Source organism: Sinocyclocheilus grahami, unplaced genomic scaffold (assembly GCF_001515645.1).
Source record: "Sinocyclocheilus grahami isolate Dianchi unplaced genomic scaffold, SAMN03320097.WGS_v1.1 scaffold1095.1, whole genome shotgun sequence".
NCBI classification, from domain to species: Eukaryota; Metazoa; Chordata; class Actinopteri; order Cypriniformes; family Cyprinidae; genus Sinocyclocheilus; species Sinocyclocheilus grahami.
Window position 1 is genome coordinate 213446 of NW_015506274.1, and position 15482 is coordinate 228927.

At 39.1% G+C, this 15482-nt stretch overlaps 1 protein-coding gene across 1 annotated transcript in view; it reads left to right on the forward strand.

Moving 5' to 3' along the window:
• Positions 1-5102: 5102 nt before the first annotated feature.
• Positions 5103-15482, forward strand: part of LOC107566712 (E3 ubiquitin-protein ligase mib1-like) — a 68224-nt gene continuing 57844 nt past the window's right edge. The window contains exons 1-4 of the mRNA XM_016252238.1: positions 5103-6351; positions 7003-7174; positions 9242-9371; positions 14905-15009. Of these exons, the coding sequence (XP_016107724.1) occupies positions 6123-6351; positions 7003-7174; positions 9242-9371; positions 14905-15009 (636 nt within the window). The 5' untranslated portion in view covers positions 5103-6122. The remainder of the gene's footprint in view (positions 6352-7002; positions 7175-9241; positions 9372-14904; positions 15010-15482) is intronic.

Genomic DNA, 15482 nt, shown 5'->3' on the forward strand with positions numbered 1-15482 from the left:
TTTCCATTATCTCTCTCTGCCTGGTATCTCCTACAATGTAAAATTACATACTCCACTGATTCCTCTTCCCGACACGCCTCACACAGACCCGTCTGATGTTTCCCTAACATTTTTAATGATTTATTTAGAGCAAGTGTCCCAGCCTTAATCTTGTTAATACAATTTCCTCTTTCCTGTTTCCACTTTCTACCTTATTTACTTTGATACTCTTTTGAATACGATATAGATGTCTCCCTTTCCCCTCGTTATCCCACATTTCTTGCCACTTGTGGTTAATTTTTTGCCAGATTATGCACTTCACTTCTGCTTTACTGATTCTTATTTGCATTTCTACATTTTCCTTCTGCAAGGCCTTCTTTGCGACCTTGTCCACTCTTTCCTTTCCCTTCACTCCTATGTGCACTGGGACCCAAACAAATGAACTTGTTCTCCCTGGTTTGTTATTCTTGTAACTGAAACTAGCCTCTTCTTCTTCTTCTTCTTCTTGTTTAATGGCGAATAACTCCTTAGGAGCATTATTTCCACCTACTGTACTGGATGTCAAGTAAAGTTACATAGGTCTGAAATTTGAGAAGGGGAAGGATTTGGGGGGGGTATGTTTCATTGTGGTGGATGTTTCATATTCTCTCCAATCTATGGAGCACTCAGTTCACATGCTCATGCTTAGCGCTGCGTGTTCAGCTCCTCTAACACTGACAATTAGCTCTTCATGCCCCAGATTAGGTACTCCTATCCACACATATTATAATCTAGATCCTAAACCTGAGTCATATATATATATTTAATTAGTCAAGGCCTTCTTTGCGACCTTGTCCACTCTTTCCTTTCCCTTCACTCCTATGTGCGCTGGGACCCAAACAAATGAACTTGTTCTCCCTGGTTTGTTATTCTTGTAACTGAAACTAGCCTCTTCTTCTTCTTCTTCTTCTTGTTTAATGGCGAATAACTCCTTAGGAGCATTATTTCCACCTACTGTACTGGATGTCAAGTAAAGTTACATAGGTCTGAAATTTGAGAAGGGGAAGGATTTGGGGGGGGATGTTTCATTGTGGTGGATGTTTCATATTCTCTCCAATCTATGGAGCACTCAGTTCACATGCTCATGCTTAGCGCTGCGTGTTCAGCTCCTCTAACACTGACAATTAGCTCTTCATGCCCCAGATTAGGTACTCCTATCCACACATATTATAATCTAGATCCTAAACCTGAGTCATATATATATATTTAATTAGTACTCTGTATACCTGTCTATCCATTAAACCTTTTCCTAAAGGGGTTTGAGTCTCGATACCGGCAGGGATTGTGGGGGTGTGAATAACCAGCACTCTCTTCGTATTCACTTAGTCAATACCACGACTAAGGTGAGACCCTTGAGCAAGGCACCGAATCCCCAACTGCTCCCGAGGTGCCGCAGCAATATGGCTGCCCACTGCTCACTACTGTGTGGATGGGTTAAAGTCCTCATGAAATCAAAATTGACTTTATTTACTTTATTAGCTCACATTGCTAGTTATGAGGTGAACAATTAATCCATGCAAGTTAATCCGCTGAAAAAAAATTGTTTGTCTTGGTAATCTTTAATCAAAATCTGAACATTTGCTTCCGCTCTGGAATGGCATTCCTTCTCTGATGATGTCAGTTTGACAGCTTTGGCAGAATATCCTTAACCACGCCCCTCCAACCGTTAGTTTGCTATGAGTGAGAGACGAGAAGAGGGGCACAAAAATAAAACCACGCACTCTATTCAATACTCAGGAAATACGTCACTACACTGTAAACTTCCGGTTCACGCAGACTTTAAATGCAGAGCACAAATTCCGAGTATGGGTCATCGGGTCACTTCACTTTCACTTGTGCTTTGACTGAGCTCCCTTCTGTCTCAGAGGGGAGAGGGCTGTAGCCACGCACTTCGTAAAGGTTCGCATTGCCAGAGAAAGTCCGAATGGAATGACTGTATATTGATAAGTCACCCCTTTGAACGTGAATCTCAAGAATGGTCGGTGATAAGGGGCTATTTGGATATGAATGTAAGCATCCATCTGGGCTGAGATGCACAGTGACGGCCTCTTCAAAGGGAAGAAGCTTCTCATAACCTCTTTGTTTAGCACTGTCATTGGAGGTGAACACAGCGAAGGCAGAAGAGTTAATGTGGGCTGAGTAGAGAGGGCACCACAATTTGGTAAGTTCTTCATGAACGTCCAGAAAAAATGGTACAGGTCTCTGGCAGGTGGTGCCTTTGCAGGAACCATTCATTGAGGCAGCTGTGCGCAGGCTCTTACGGGGCTGACCATTCTAAGCCAAGCTCTTCAAAGGCCTTTGAGAGAATGTGGTTGAGCTCGCTGTCCACACTGGGCCTGACATCACCTGGTTCTCTTGGCAGAAGGGGCCAGGGTCCTCCATGGAGCACAATCATTCCTCCACATCAGAAGTCATCAGAAACATCCTCCTTGTGTCCTCCAAAAGAGACCAGACTGCTCGCTCCTGATGAGGGGCACTGATCTTCATGGGAGAAGAGAACTAGGGAATCCTCTCACTGTGGGGAAGAGTGAGGCATGTGGGATGTGTTCTGGCGTGAACTCACTCGGACCCGTCTGCTCATTCCACTGACTCTGACCCTGTTTTGTCTCCTAGGAGGAAGGAAATGGGAGAGCACAAGGGGCGGGGATACTTTCTCACGCTCAATGAGAACAGTCCATCCAAGTGAGTGTTGCTTCAGTGTAGAAGCAGCCCAGACCGGAAAAATAAGGTGGATAAATAAATAAAAAGACATAATATAACAGTGAGGTCTTAATAGTCCTCTCAGTACTGCAGAACCTTTTCACTACTTTTATTACTTTGAGAAGAATTGGAGGTCCAAGCCTTCAGAAATGAAACATAAATAAATAACAACATTTTTTTATTGAATTTTTATAATCTTTATTCATTATTAATAATTACTTATAAGTTTGGCTTAATATATAATATTGAAGGAAGTTGTGGCCTAATGGTTAGAGTCGGACTCATAACCCAAAGGTTGCGGGTTCGAGGCTTGTACCGGCAGGGATTGTAGGTGAGGGGAGTGAATGTACAGTGCTCTCTCCCACCTTCAACACCACAACTGAGGTGCCCTTGAGCAAGGCACCGAACCCCCAACTGCTCCCTGGGCGCTGCAGCATAAATGGCTACCCACTGCTCCGGGTGTGTGTTCACGGTGTGTGTGTGTTCACTGCTGTGTGTGTGTGCACTTCGGATGGGATAAATGCAGAGCACTAATTCTGAGGATGGGTAACCATACTTGGCCACATGTCACATCACATTGTCACTTAAAAACGTTCCATACAGAACATAAAACCTGACCTAGCACTCACCTATTCTATTTCTCTAATTTTTTAATAAAAAAAAACGTTCCTATGTGTACTGTGCTAGACTAACTAAGACTTCCCAGGTCCCAGGCAGCTTGTTGGTCTGATTGCTTCTATTATTCTCATTTGGATAAAAGCTTCTACTAAATGATTAAATGTAAATGTAAATAACAATTTTTTTTGAGTATGTATGTATATAATAATTAATGACAAATATTGAGATACATAGTAAAGATTAAGCATGATATAATACAATCAGACAGATAATACAGCCAGATTCCACAAAATATCTTGTGTCTGGGCTTTTTTTTTTTTTTTTGCATTAGAAAAAATATAACAAGAAGATTCGGATGGGATAAATGCAGAGCACTAATTCTGAGTATGGGTAACCATACTTGGCCACATGTCACATCACATTGTCACTTAAAAACGTTCCATACAGAACATAAAACCTGACCTAGCACTCACCTATTCTATTTCTCTAATTCTTTAAAAAAAAAAAACGTTCCTATGTGTACTGTGCTAGACTAACTAAGACTTCCCAGGTCCCAGGCAGCTTGTTGGTCTGATTGCTTCTATTATTCTCATTTGGATAAAAGCTTCTACTAAATGATTAAATGTAAATGTAAATAACAATTTTTTTGAGTATGTATGTATATAATAATTAATGACAAATATTGAGATACATAGTAAAGATTAAGCATGATATAATACAATCAGACAGATAATACAGCCAGATTCCACAAAATATCTTGTGTCTGGGCTTTTTTTTTTTTTTTTTGCATATGAACATATATAACAGTAAGAGAAACACAACTTTGCATATAAATGCCATCAGTACACAAGATTACAAGTAAAATAAAAAATTAGCCAGAGGAAGAAAGAAAACATAAAATAAATAAATAAAACAACTAAAATAATGAAGACGGTACTGGTCTATTTCAAATTTGCAGACAATGTTAGAAGTCCTGAGAGCTTTTTTTGTTTTACATTTATATACCATATTACAGTATTGTTTAAATTCGTTGATAAAATTAAAACATTTTGGTTTAACACCCGACCACTTCATTTTGTGTATATGAAACTTCCCCATTACAACCAGTAATTGAATAATATACGCTTTATCCTTTTCTATCCCATAATCATCAACATATATAATTATATCAGACCCACCCAGTTTAACAGCTGTATTAAGTTTTCTTGTAATGAAATTCTCAACATCAACCCAAAATATCTTTGTATAGATGCAATGAAAAAATAAATGAAAAATAGTTTATTTTTCATTACTACAAAATTCACAGGAGTAGTCAATATTCAATTTAAAACGTTCCAATATATGTTTCACCGGATATATTCTATGCTCTTGTGTCTGGGCTCTGCTCACTTTAAAGGGGTCATATGATGCGATTTCCTTTCTCTTGGGAGTGTTACAAGCTGATTGTGCATAGATAAGATCCCTGAAGTGGGTCAGCTGGCCAATCAGAGCAGACTGCGCTTGTCGGAAGGAGGGACTTTGTAGAAAATGAAGCGTTTGAGAGAGGCGGGGCATAGAGGACCTACAATAATATACAGTATTTGAAAAATAATGTGTTTTTTGAACATTAAAGCATGTCAACATATTCTGTTACACCAAATACACAAAGTAATGATCTTTAAAAAAAAGCATCATATGACCCCTTTAAATCCTGGCGTGACGTCATTTTACGCCCCGGGAACTGCTTGGATCGCAAACAGTGAGTCCCACCTCCACTGGCTCGAGCTCTGATTGACAATAATGGCGACGCGTTCGTCTTGAGTTGCACCTCAATGAAACATTGCTCAAGACCGTATTTTCACCAATTCTTTGATATCACCTGGGTCGGCTTTAAGGATATCTTTCAGAAACTATCTCCGAATCTTTTTTTTGGCAAGGAAATATTAAGTTCTGCTGGTGAAATTCTTGGGAAAGCACTAACAAAGGTCTCCTCATCCGTGGCGAAGTGGCTGCTGTTTACAGACCCGTGCGTGCATTTGTTTCGGGCATGAAGAACTGCGAGTACCTCATCTACAGCCATTCATTCAGATATTACACTGCCATTTATTAAAAACCGGGACGCCTTGCTGAAACTGGCTTAGTAGCACGGGAAGCTTGAGCTGCTTTTTGCAGAAGCTTTTCACAAACAAGCAGCTCGCGCAGACATTCTGAATCGCGTCACGCAAAGTTGGACCATCTGTTGAACGCACGGCAAAGTTCGCGAACCATTTTTACATCTCGCGATAAAAACGACGGTTGTTTTTTTCTAAATCATAAGTTTTTGTTGCAATTTTTGCTAACGCCAAGTAACGGCTTACAACTTTAGTAAGGCTAGCTATAGCTGGTTAGCCTAGACTTGCTAACTGGCCTTTGCTAAAAACCAGCCGTTAGAGACTGAAATGTAACCGTTTTCCAAATTTACCACACAATTGTGTCCAGAATAAATGATCATTACAACCTAAATTTGCTAACTCTTCTCCGTAAGAGATATCTCACGAAAGCGACTTATCGTTACATTTATGTGTTGCTAACTTGCACATTTTTCAGTTAAATTCTGTCGTCAGGATATCAATAGACAATTAATTGTATGACTTCAGAAAACTAGGTCATCCCTTTACTTGTCCATACAGCTAAATTGCCCTCCTTCACTTGCCGTTGACCCAGATGTAAGACGAGACGAATCAGTCAACGTAATTTAAAACCTCACGTTTTCTGAGCTGGCTTGACGGCTAGCTAAAAGTCACTTTTATTGCAACATCTGCTCGTAAATGACTACCGGTAGGAATAACCGAGTCATGATGGAAGGAGTGGGTGCTCGAGTTATCCGCGGGCCTGACTGGAAGTGGGGTAAACAGGACGGAGGAGAAGGGCACCTCGGCACCGTCAGGAGTTTTGAGAGCCCAGAGGAAGTGGTGGTAGTGTGGGATAACGGCACCGCCGCCAATTACCGCTGCTCCGGGGCTTATGATGTGAGGATTTTAGACAGTGCGCCCACAGGTGAGACTCTTTCACCTAGTGTAGTATCAGTGCATCTGTCACCTGATCTAAACAAGACCGAGCTTGTTTAGGTCGAACATACATTAGTGTTACTTTAAAATAGCACTAATTACTGAACATTATCTGATGCTTAATTTCATAAAAAAATGTTCAGGTCATGAAAGTTTAATATATCTGTGTGTGTATATGTGACCCTGGACCACAGAACCAGTCATAAGGGTCAATTTTTCGAAATTGAGATTTATGTATAATCTAAAAGCTGATAAATACGCTTTCCATTGATGTATGGTGTGTTAGGATGGGGCAGTATTTGGCTGAGATACAACTATTTGAAAATCTGGAATCTGAGGGTGCAAAAAAAATATATATATTGAGAAAATCGCCTTTAAAGTTGTTCTTAGCAATGCATATTATTAATCAAAAATTAAGTTTTGATATTTTTACAAAATATCTTCATGGAACATGATCTTTACTTAATATCCTAATGATTTGGCATAAACTATATATATACATACATACATACATACATACATATATGTATATAATATATATTTATATATATATATAGAGAGAGAGAGAGAGCAAACTTTAGATGAAGCAATGCAGGTGGACGTCAACTCCTGTCATATGCGTGTAATTACCATCTTACAGGAATCAAGCATGATGGCACCATGTGTGACACCTGTCGGCAGCAGCCCATCATTGGGATCCGATGGAAATGTGCGGAGTGCACCAACTATGACCTCTGCACCACCTGTTACCATGGTGATAAGCACCACCTGCGCCACAGGTTCTACCGCATCACCACTCCTGGTAGTGAGAGGTTAGTTTTCTCCCTGTGGTCTTGACTCCTTGGCATTATTCCCTCTGTGGGTAAGGTAGTTCTCTGACCAGTTTCAGAACCATCATGCAACATATCCTTCAGTTATAGGCTGTTGTTGCCTGGCGAGAGGTAGACCACTCCTCTGCTTCCTGGAGCTCAGTGGGAATACCAGCCTTTAATAGTACAGAGCAGTTTGCATCATTGGTCACCATGTCCATCAATACATGGTTTATATCTATGTCTAAATACAAGCTACTTTAGATTTGAATTGCATAGTGCATGACTTTAAAGCTGGCCCACTGGTCTTGTTTTATTTGGTTTTTAAATTTAGGGATATTGTACTTTTTGTCACGTCTACCTGTGCCTAATTTGTACAAAAATGTTCATTTCCAAATTTAAATTTGGAAATCCTGTGTTTAGCAATCCATGATCTTCTTTCTTTTGTGCTGTTATTTGCAATTTTTTGGGGAAAAAAAGTAATTTAATACAATTAAAACATTGAGGAAATATTGTATGATTATTCCTTAAAAATAAGGTTTTAATAATTTTACTAGTAAGTAGCAGCCCATTACTTGCATTCTACTGAACAATAGTAATATATTTCTGCCGCAATGCCTTCAAGTTAAACCGAACTTTTATTTTGACGGGTTGCCGTGAATACCTTTACATTTCTGTGTGTATATGATATGAGGATAGTTTTACTCAAATGAAACGGTCAAATGCTCATGAAGTGACTCTCAGAGCAGTTCTGGAGATGTTTTTCCATGTATTTCTGTCCTCATTTAGTGAGACGGCAGATGCTAAAATCACCGCAAATAGTCGTTTTGCGGCTTAATATTTACAAATACTAGTGGGAGTGTGCTCACTTGTGTGTGTGCATAATATAAAATGGCCCGTTTCTTTCACCAAAGTATATGCGAAGATGCATCAAGATTCATTGAATTGTCAATAGGTTGAAAGTCTGTCGTGATCATAAAACAGGAAATTTGTGCTCTTCTATTTCTGCTTAGTATGAACTGTGGTTAATGTGGGTCTGACCAGAATATATTAGACATGTTTATGTTTACTAGTTGCCAGACAGATTTTTATAAGGTATACATGAATTGGTAATACAGCTGATCTTGTTTACCTAGTAAACTTTCTTGCATGGAATATGAAAATAGAGCTGCTGTTTTGTTTTTAGAGTTGCGTTCTATTACTTTTTACCGGCTTGAGTAACGTCTCCTTCACTGTCTCCATATGGTAAGGCAATTAAGAAGTCTAGCAGTTGTTTAGACGTCTCTCGTGGCAGCCACCCATAGCTGCCCTCAACATGAGCTCAAAGAAACAATAGGTCAGCTCAACAGCTGGTCTCCTTTCAACTAAGTGTGACTCTTTTTTCCTAGTGAGAATGGTTAGTGAAGTACAACACACAAAGACAGTGATGAAGCCAGGCCTTTTTCCCTTGGCAGCTGCTGTCTCCTGCTGTGGTTTCCAGCTGCTTTAGGGTACACATGATCATTTTATGCACAATTCTTTTATTTTTATTTTTTTTGCAGGTCTTTAGTATTTTAAAGATTTTTTTTTTACGGTAGTTTGCTATCTCAAACACAGCCTGCATAACCTAAATATGTTTTGGGAATGTCATGTTTTGTATTGAGATAAGCAGTTAGTTAGGGGCGCACAGAGAAGAAAAAGGAACACATGTCAGGAAAGCTGGAGGATCAGAAACTAACTGCCGTGGTTCAGCATGGGGCAGCTTCCAGATGGGAGACTAGCTCCTCCTCTAGAAACAAACACTAAGCGATAAAAAAAAAAAAAAAAGAAGATCCAGGATTGTCCTTTTTATTCTGCAGGTTTTGCGTAACCTTTGAGTTTCAAAGAAAACTAAACAATATAAATTGACAAGCCTACAGTGGGATCTTGTTTGTTAGCTACAGCATTTCAGGAAGTAACTTCTCCACCTCTAATATTTAGCAATCATTTTTAATGACTTTTTCTTTTTCAAAAGCTTATACTTTTGTAATCCAAAGCATATGATCTGAAATTGATTTTGGATTTGTAACATACTTTTATGTGTTTGCACAGAGTTCTTTTGGAATCTCGACGCAAGTCAAAGAAGATCACCGCCCGGGGCATCTTTGCAGGAGGACGGGTGGTGCGAGGAGTGGATTGGCAGTGGGAGGATCAGGATGGCGGGAATGGAAGAAGAGGGAAGGTAATGCCTCAACATGTTTGGTTATGCTCGCTTTTCTTTACTCATCATTTATTAGATGAAAAACACTCCCCCCATCACGTAGATACAGCTATGTTATGCTCTTTCATGTTCACTGAAGCAAAATTAGATGGCACCAAGGCATTATTATATTATGTATTCATTTAACTCGCATCATGCAACATAAGTGATCCATCCTACATTAGCAGTAACTTAAAAAGTGTTGTGAAACAAAGCTGCAGAATTGCACAGAAAATTTACAGTGAAATTTTCCTTTTAACCACATTATATACAAACTTTTTAAAGCTACATTATTATAAACCGGCATTATTAAAAACATAATAAATGTAGCATCATAATTTAAAATAGAGCCTACACCACAAGTGCAGAGACTGCTGGTTTGATTCCAGTTTTTACACTTTTGATGCAAAGCTCCAATTATGCGACATTCAATTAAAATTAGTTGCCACTTGTCAGTTATTGACACACTTGTGCAGTTTAAAAACGCCTCAGAAAAAGCGCCTCAGAACGTGCGCAAATATTAAGCTCTCTCTGAATTATTGTGTTTAAATGGACAAATTCACACAAAAATGATGTCAAAATGCCCGTCTTGGTAAGTAATCCTATAGCAGACATAGCCGGCTGAACGTACTGTATCAGTGCACTGGATCAGTCCATTCTCTTAAAGTGACAGCACTTTCTTAATATTAATAAAAAAGAAACAACAAAGAAATCACTCATTGCTCTTGATTGAAGCTTTTAACTTTTGTCATATGGTATTTTAAAGTGTCCTAATATTGTGTTGGAGCCCTATACAACAGGTTTAAATGCATCTAAGGCCAGAAAACATTGTAATTTTCTCAGAATATACATTTAATATTAGAGTCATTTTCCAATGATTTCAAAACGATTCGTTCCAAGCAAGTTCGGAGCAAACCCCTCCCTTCCATAAGCCTACTCTGCTCTGATTGGTCAGCTGGCCAAGCCTGTTGTGATTGGCACAGAGAAGAGTCCTTGAGCAAGTTAGCGAGCGCTACCATTGACAAAGCACCTTTACATAAAACAATAATATAGTGCTCCAATCCGTTCTTAAAATAATGGTGTAAAATACAAAAACACTTATGCAAGCAAATTGTGCCCACAGCTAAAGTTTAGCTGGTAAACTGTGAACACTTAAAACGATAATGGTGCTAACGTGATGAATGGATGAAATGATAACGTTACAGTTTGTAAACCAAAATGTGTCTACTGTAATGTTTGAAGAACGACAGACAAAAGACGCTCGGTGTCTTAAAAGGGTCATATGATACGATTTCAATTTTTCCTTTCTCTTTGGAGTGTTACAAGCTCTTGGTGCATAAAGAAGATCTGTAAAGTTGCAAAGACTAAAGTCTCAAATCCAAAGAGATATTCTTTATAAAAGTTAAGAGTCAACCACGCCTACCTAAAAACTTTGTTTGGTCTTCCAAAAGAGGACGATATCCGCTTCGTCATGCCTAGAGCTGATCCGTGCTGGTCGCTGAGGGAATACATCAACTTTCACCGTGGACGAAGCGGAGTCCAGCCCGCCTCAGCTCACTCTATCCCGGCCTCAGCACACGCTAAGCCGGGGCTTCACCTCACGCTAGGCCGCTGTGTTTTTCGTTGCCACTGATGATACAAATGCGAGTTTTGGGCAGTAGAGTAGCACTTGTTGTTTGTCATTTCTCCGATCACAAATGCAGACAGAGTTTTATGTTTACGCGGCGCAATGCAACGCAATGCGTAAAAAGACATTATAAGTCATTATAATCAGTAATTATGTCCCCACTGGATGCAACAAATTCCTCGTTTGTAATGGGTTTTAATGTTTTTGTTTCGTCGCTCCGGCCGGGACACGGCATCAACAGTATGTGAGGGGCGTAACATTTCTGTCTGACGCTTGAGGTATAGCTGGCCAATCACAGCACACCTCGCTTTTTCAGACCGATGAGCTTTGTAAAAATCGACGTGTTTCAAAAAGGCGGGGCATAGAGGAGAATAGAGGATTGTATTTCTGTGGTATCCTTGAGCACAGCGTCTTCTCAACATGATGTAAACACACTAACTAGCGGAAGTGTTTGTGGGCAGGTCAGACTCTGTACATATTTCGCCGGAAGGCGGGGATTATGCAAATGTGTGTTACCCAGTGACGTATACCGGTAACAGGCAAAAGATTTGAAAATATGACGACTCGTTAAGGCGATTCAGAATCGAATATCTCTCTTTTGAGAGACAATATCTTTATTTATCATGCACTTTTTTGATTAACAACTTTGCAGACTGTTTTCAATTAAGGATAGCTATGTTGTAAACTGCAAAAGAGATATTTTTCAAAAACCCATATGACCTGCTCTTTAATAAAGATGAATCTTTAATTTATACCATCAAATATGCAATGCTGTTTTATATTTCATTACTTTATTCAATTTCTGTACCTAAAAAACTGCTAGACCTACCTAAAAAAAAAAAGAAAATCACTGTTTATTTTATTTGTATCTTTACTCTATTGTATATATTTGTGCTGTTGCTTGTAGTTAGATGGATTATTCTTATTTTCTTTATTTGACAGTATATTTTTTGCCTAAAGATGGCATATACCGAAACAGTGACTCTAAAACAGTGATACAAACTGAACCGTTCCACCCCTTATATATATATATATATATATAAGGTTGTGTAATGTTACTTAACTGTATCATATGTTATAAATATAAAAACTCAAGTGATAATGGGAGAGCCCTGTTTAACAGTGTTCTTTTCATCTTCTCTCTTCATCTCTTTACATTTTCCGCAGTAGTTAGCTTCCTGTCATGTGACAACGGAGCGCAGTGAAAGGGAGTGAGTAGTAGGGATGCGCCGATCCGATACTGCCATTTTTTTTGTCGGATTGGGTATCGGTCAAAGAGGGCCGATCCAAATCCGAGATTGTGCGTATTATTCTGTGTTAGCCTACTTCTGAAGCCATACGATAGCTTAAAGGGGTCATATGATGCGATTTAAATTTTTCCTTTCTCTTTGGAGTGTTACAAGCTCTTGGTGCATAAAGAAGATCTGTAAAGTTGCAAAGACTAAAGTCTCAAATCCAAAGAGATATTCTTTATAAAAGTTAAGAGTCAGCCACACCTAAGATATTTTGGATGAAAACCGGGAGGCTTGTGCCTGTCCCATTGACTGCCAATTAAATGACACGACAGTCAGCTTGGTAAAGCTCTCTCCAAGACCATTCTGTGTTCCCATTATTATACTTGATTTGTAAATAAATGTCTATGATTTTGCAAAAAGGATTTTATCTTCTTGCTGGAGTTTAATGTTGTTTTGTTACTTGTTGCCGGGTGTCTGTGAGAACAAAACACAGGCGTAGAAAAGACTATAAATAGTTTTTAAAGTGCACAGTAACTGAAATATAAAACTGTTAAAAGAAAGGCTCAATAAGTGTTACACCGATATAATACACTACGCATCAGTTTCTCTTCCCTTTGTGCTTTGCACTTTTTAATGCAAAGCGCTGCGTGCTGTGACTCTGTGTTGCTTCAAGCACATCATTCTGCACATTCTACACCGGATGCGCATATTGTAAGCACTTCGTGCCGCACTGTATTTGTTTTGTCCTATCGAATCTATCATATGTTGTTGCCTTATTAAAAAATATGCTATACATTTAAAAGAAATGTATTTTAATTTTATAGTATATACTTATTTATAAATACATTCATGAATGTTTTTCATTAATGGATTTTATAATACAAATAGCAATGTGTAACATTTTACCATATTTAATGCAACACTTTTATTTGTTCCCCACAAAATATTGTTTTTTTCACTAAATGTTTGGATTTCTAAAATTGTGCACTGATTTTTCTAGAATAACTTTTGCTGCCGAATTATCCACTAACATAGTTTGATATATTTTTGTCATAGATTATGAATATACATATATTTTTTCATATTTATTGTTTATTTTTCTTCATAATGAAGTAGTCTGTATTTAGTAAATTGAAAGAATGATTATCAGTTCCACACACAGAGATATATAAATTTTACATTTATTTAAATGAGGAAAAAAACCTTCACTGGTATCGTATCGGTATCGGCCAATTCTGAACCCTAGGTATCGGTATCGGAGGTGAAAAAGGCGGATCGGAGCATCTCTAGTGATTAGGCGCGTTTCCATTACAGATTTGCACAAAACTTTGGCGATATTTTATAAATGTGGATAAAGTATTGCAAAATGACGACGTTTCCATTAACCAATGTTATGCGACTAAAACGTAACCTTTTGCCTCTCGCGATAAGTCATGGCAACAGATTTTGGTGGGATTTTGGCTATATTTATCCAAAGGAGGCGTATGCGTGTATCTTTACAGAAGCAGCACAGAGAGCCGCTTCAGAAACGTGCGTGGCGCGGTTGGAATAAACACAAGCATTGACTAACGTTAGAGTGGCTGCAATCAGCTTCAGTGGCCGTATCAGAGCCACACTGCACCGCAGACGTGTGCCGTGTAAATTGTCTTAAGCATTAATGGTAGGGAAAGCCCCTTATACTGGAGAGCGGCCACGTATGAAGTGTTTCTTGGTGGTTATAGTACATTGAAGAATGATCATATGACTTTTTACGTAAGCCATGTGACCTGTAAATGCGGGGAAAAAAACGTTTCCATTGCAGTTTTTGGGAATTATTCCTTTTTCGCATTGCCTGAAAAACCACCTCATGTGAGCGTACATTTTTTTTTGTGATATATGGGCTTTTTTGCGAAATTGACGCACCTAGTGACGGCTAATATTAACCAGCCTAAAATCTGCTTTAAATGTAAGAACGTAAAGATTAAGTTTAGTTGATTGTGATAGAATGGTGGACCAGTCACTGTATGAGCTCACAGCAGGCACATACTGTGCAGTAATTAGCCAACGTTTTGTAAAGAAATGAAAACAGGTTGCACCTCAACAATTATTTGCACTCGCACAAATGCTCCCAAATATATTTTGAGGTCGCACACATTAAATTTAGGGAGCATATGCGACTAAAATGGTCACAATTTCGAGCCTTGTAATGTAAACAATTCTTTTGTGCATGTGTTTCCATTATAAAAAATGTTCTCATCTCATATTGTTTACTTTATTTGTCATAATGAAAGCAAAACAAAACTCTGGTGACTCCGGCCCCTGCAAGCTTGCGTTTAACTGCCGCCACTTTTGCTGTGTTACTACCGTTTCATCTAGACTTTAAAGTCTAGTCCAAGACAAGCCTCTCTGACTAACTATATATGTACCATTTAGTGGCAAACTTTTTATTTATTTGTTTTTGCAAAGGACTGACCTTTAAGATGTTAATTAGTTTTTATAATGCAGTTTTTTAGTTTATTGGGATGTCCGTGGTCCCTAAAATCTTGTCCCCTTGAATATTGTGTTCGCTAGCTGAATTAATCAGACCGTAGAGTGCTTTAGTTATGTGACTAAAGTGAAAGCTGTTCAGTAAGTCTTTGAAGTAAGTCTCCCTCACCATCCTCCTATGTTTCAGGTGACGGAGATCCAGGACTGGAGTGCTGCCAGCCCCCACAGTGCAGCCTACATCCTCTGGGACAACGGGGCCAAGAACCTCTACCGAGTGGGATTCGAGGGCATGGTGAGCCACCCCCATCACTATGCACATACACAAAAGACTGCAGTTAACTGGCCTTTGTGTTGCTACCCACCCCCCTTCTACATGCACTGCACCACACACAGACAAATCATCCCATAAGCTGGCCTTCTTTATAAGAGCCATGTGCAGGGCAGCCATTGTGAGGGGCAGCTGGATGAGCTATCTGCATGATAAAAGAAATCTGTTCTCTTTCTGTCTCTTCACAAGAGAGCGAGATTCAACATGAAGACCAAAGGCAAAGAGAGCAGGGGGTGTGGTCTACAGAAAGCGTGCCTCAGTTATTGAAGTGCTAGGCCGCCCACTCATTGGCTGTTAGACTTTCTGCGACGTCTGAATTTCAGCCAATCATTTTGTGGTTGGGCAACGGCTTTTGTCTGTGATTGCAATATATCCGGAGGGTGTGCGCAGCCATCTGCCACTGGAATTATTAATTAGATTTGGATAAAGAGGAAGAA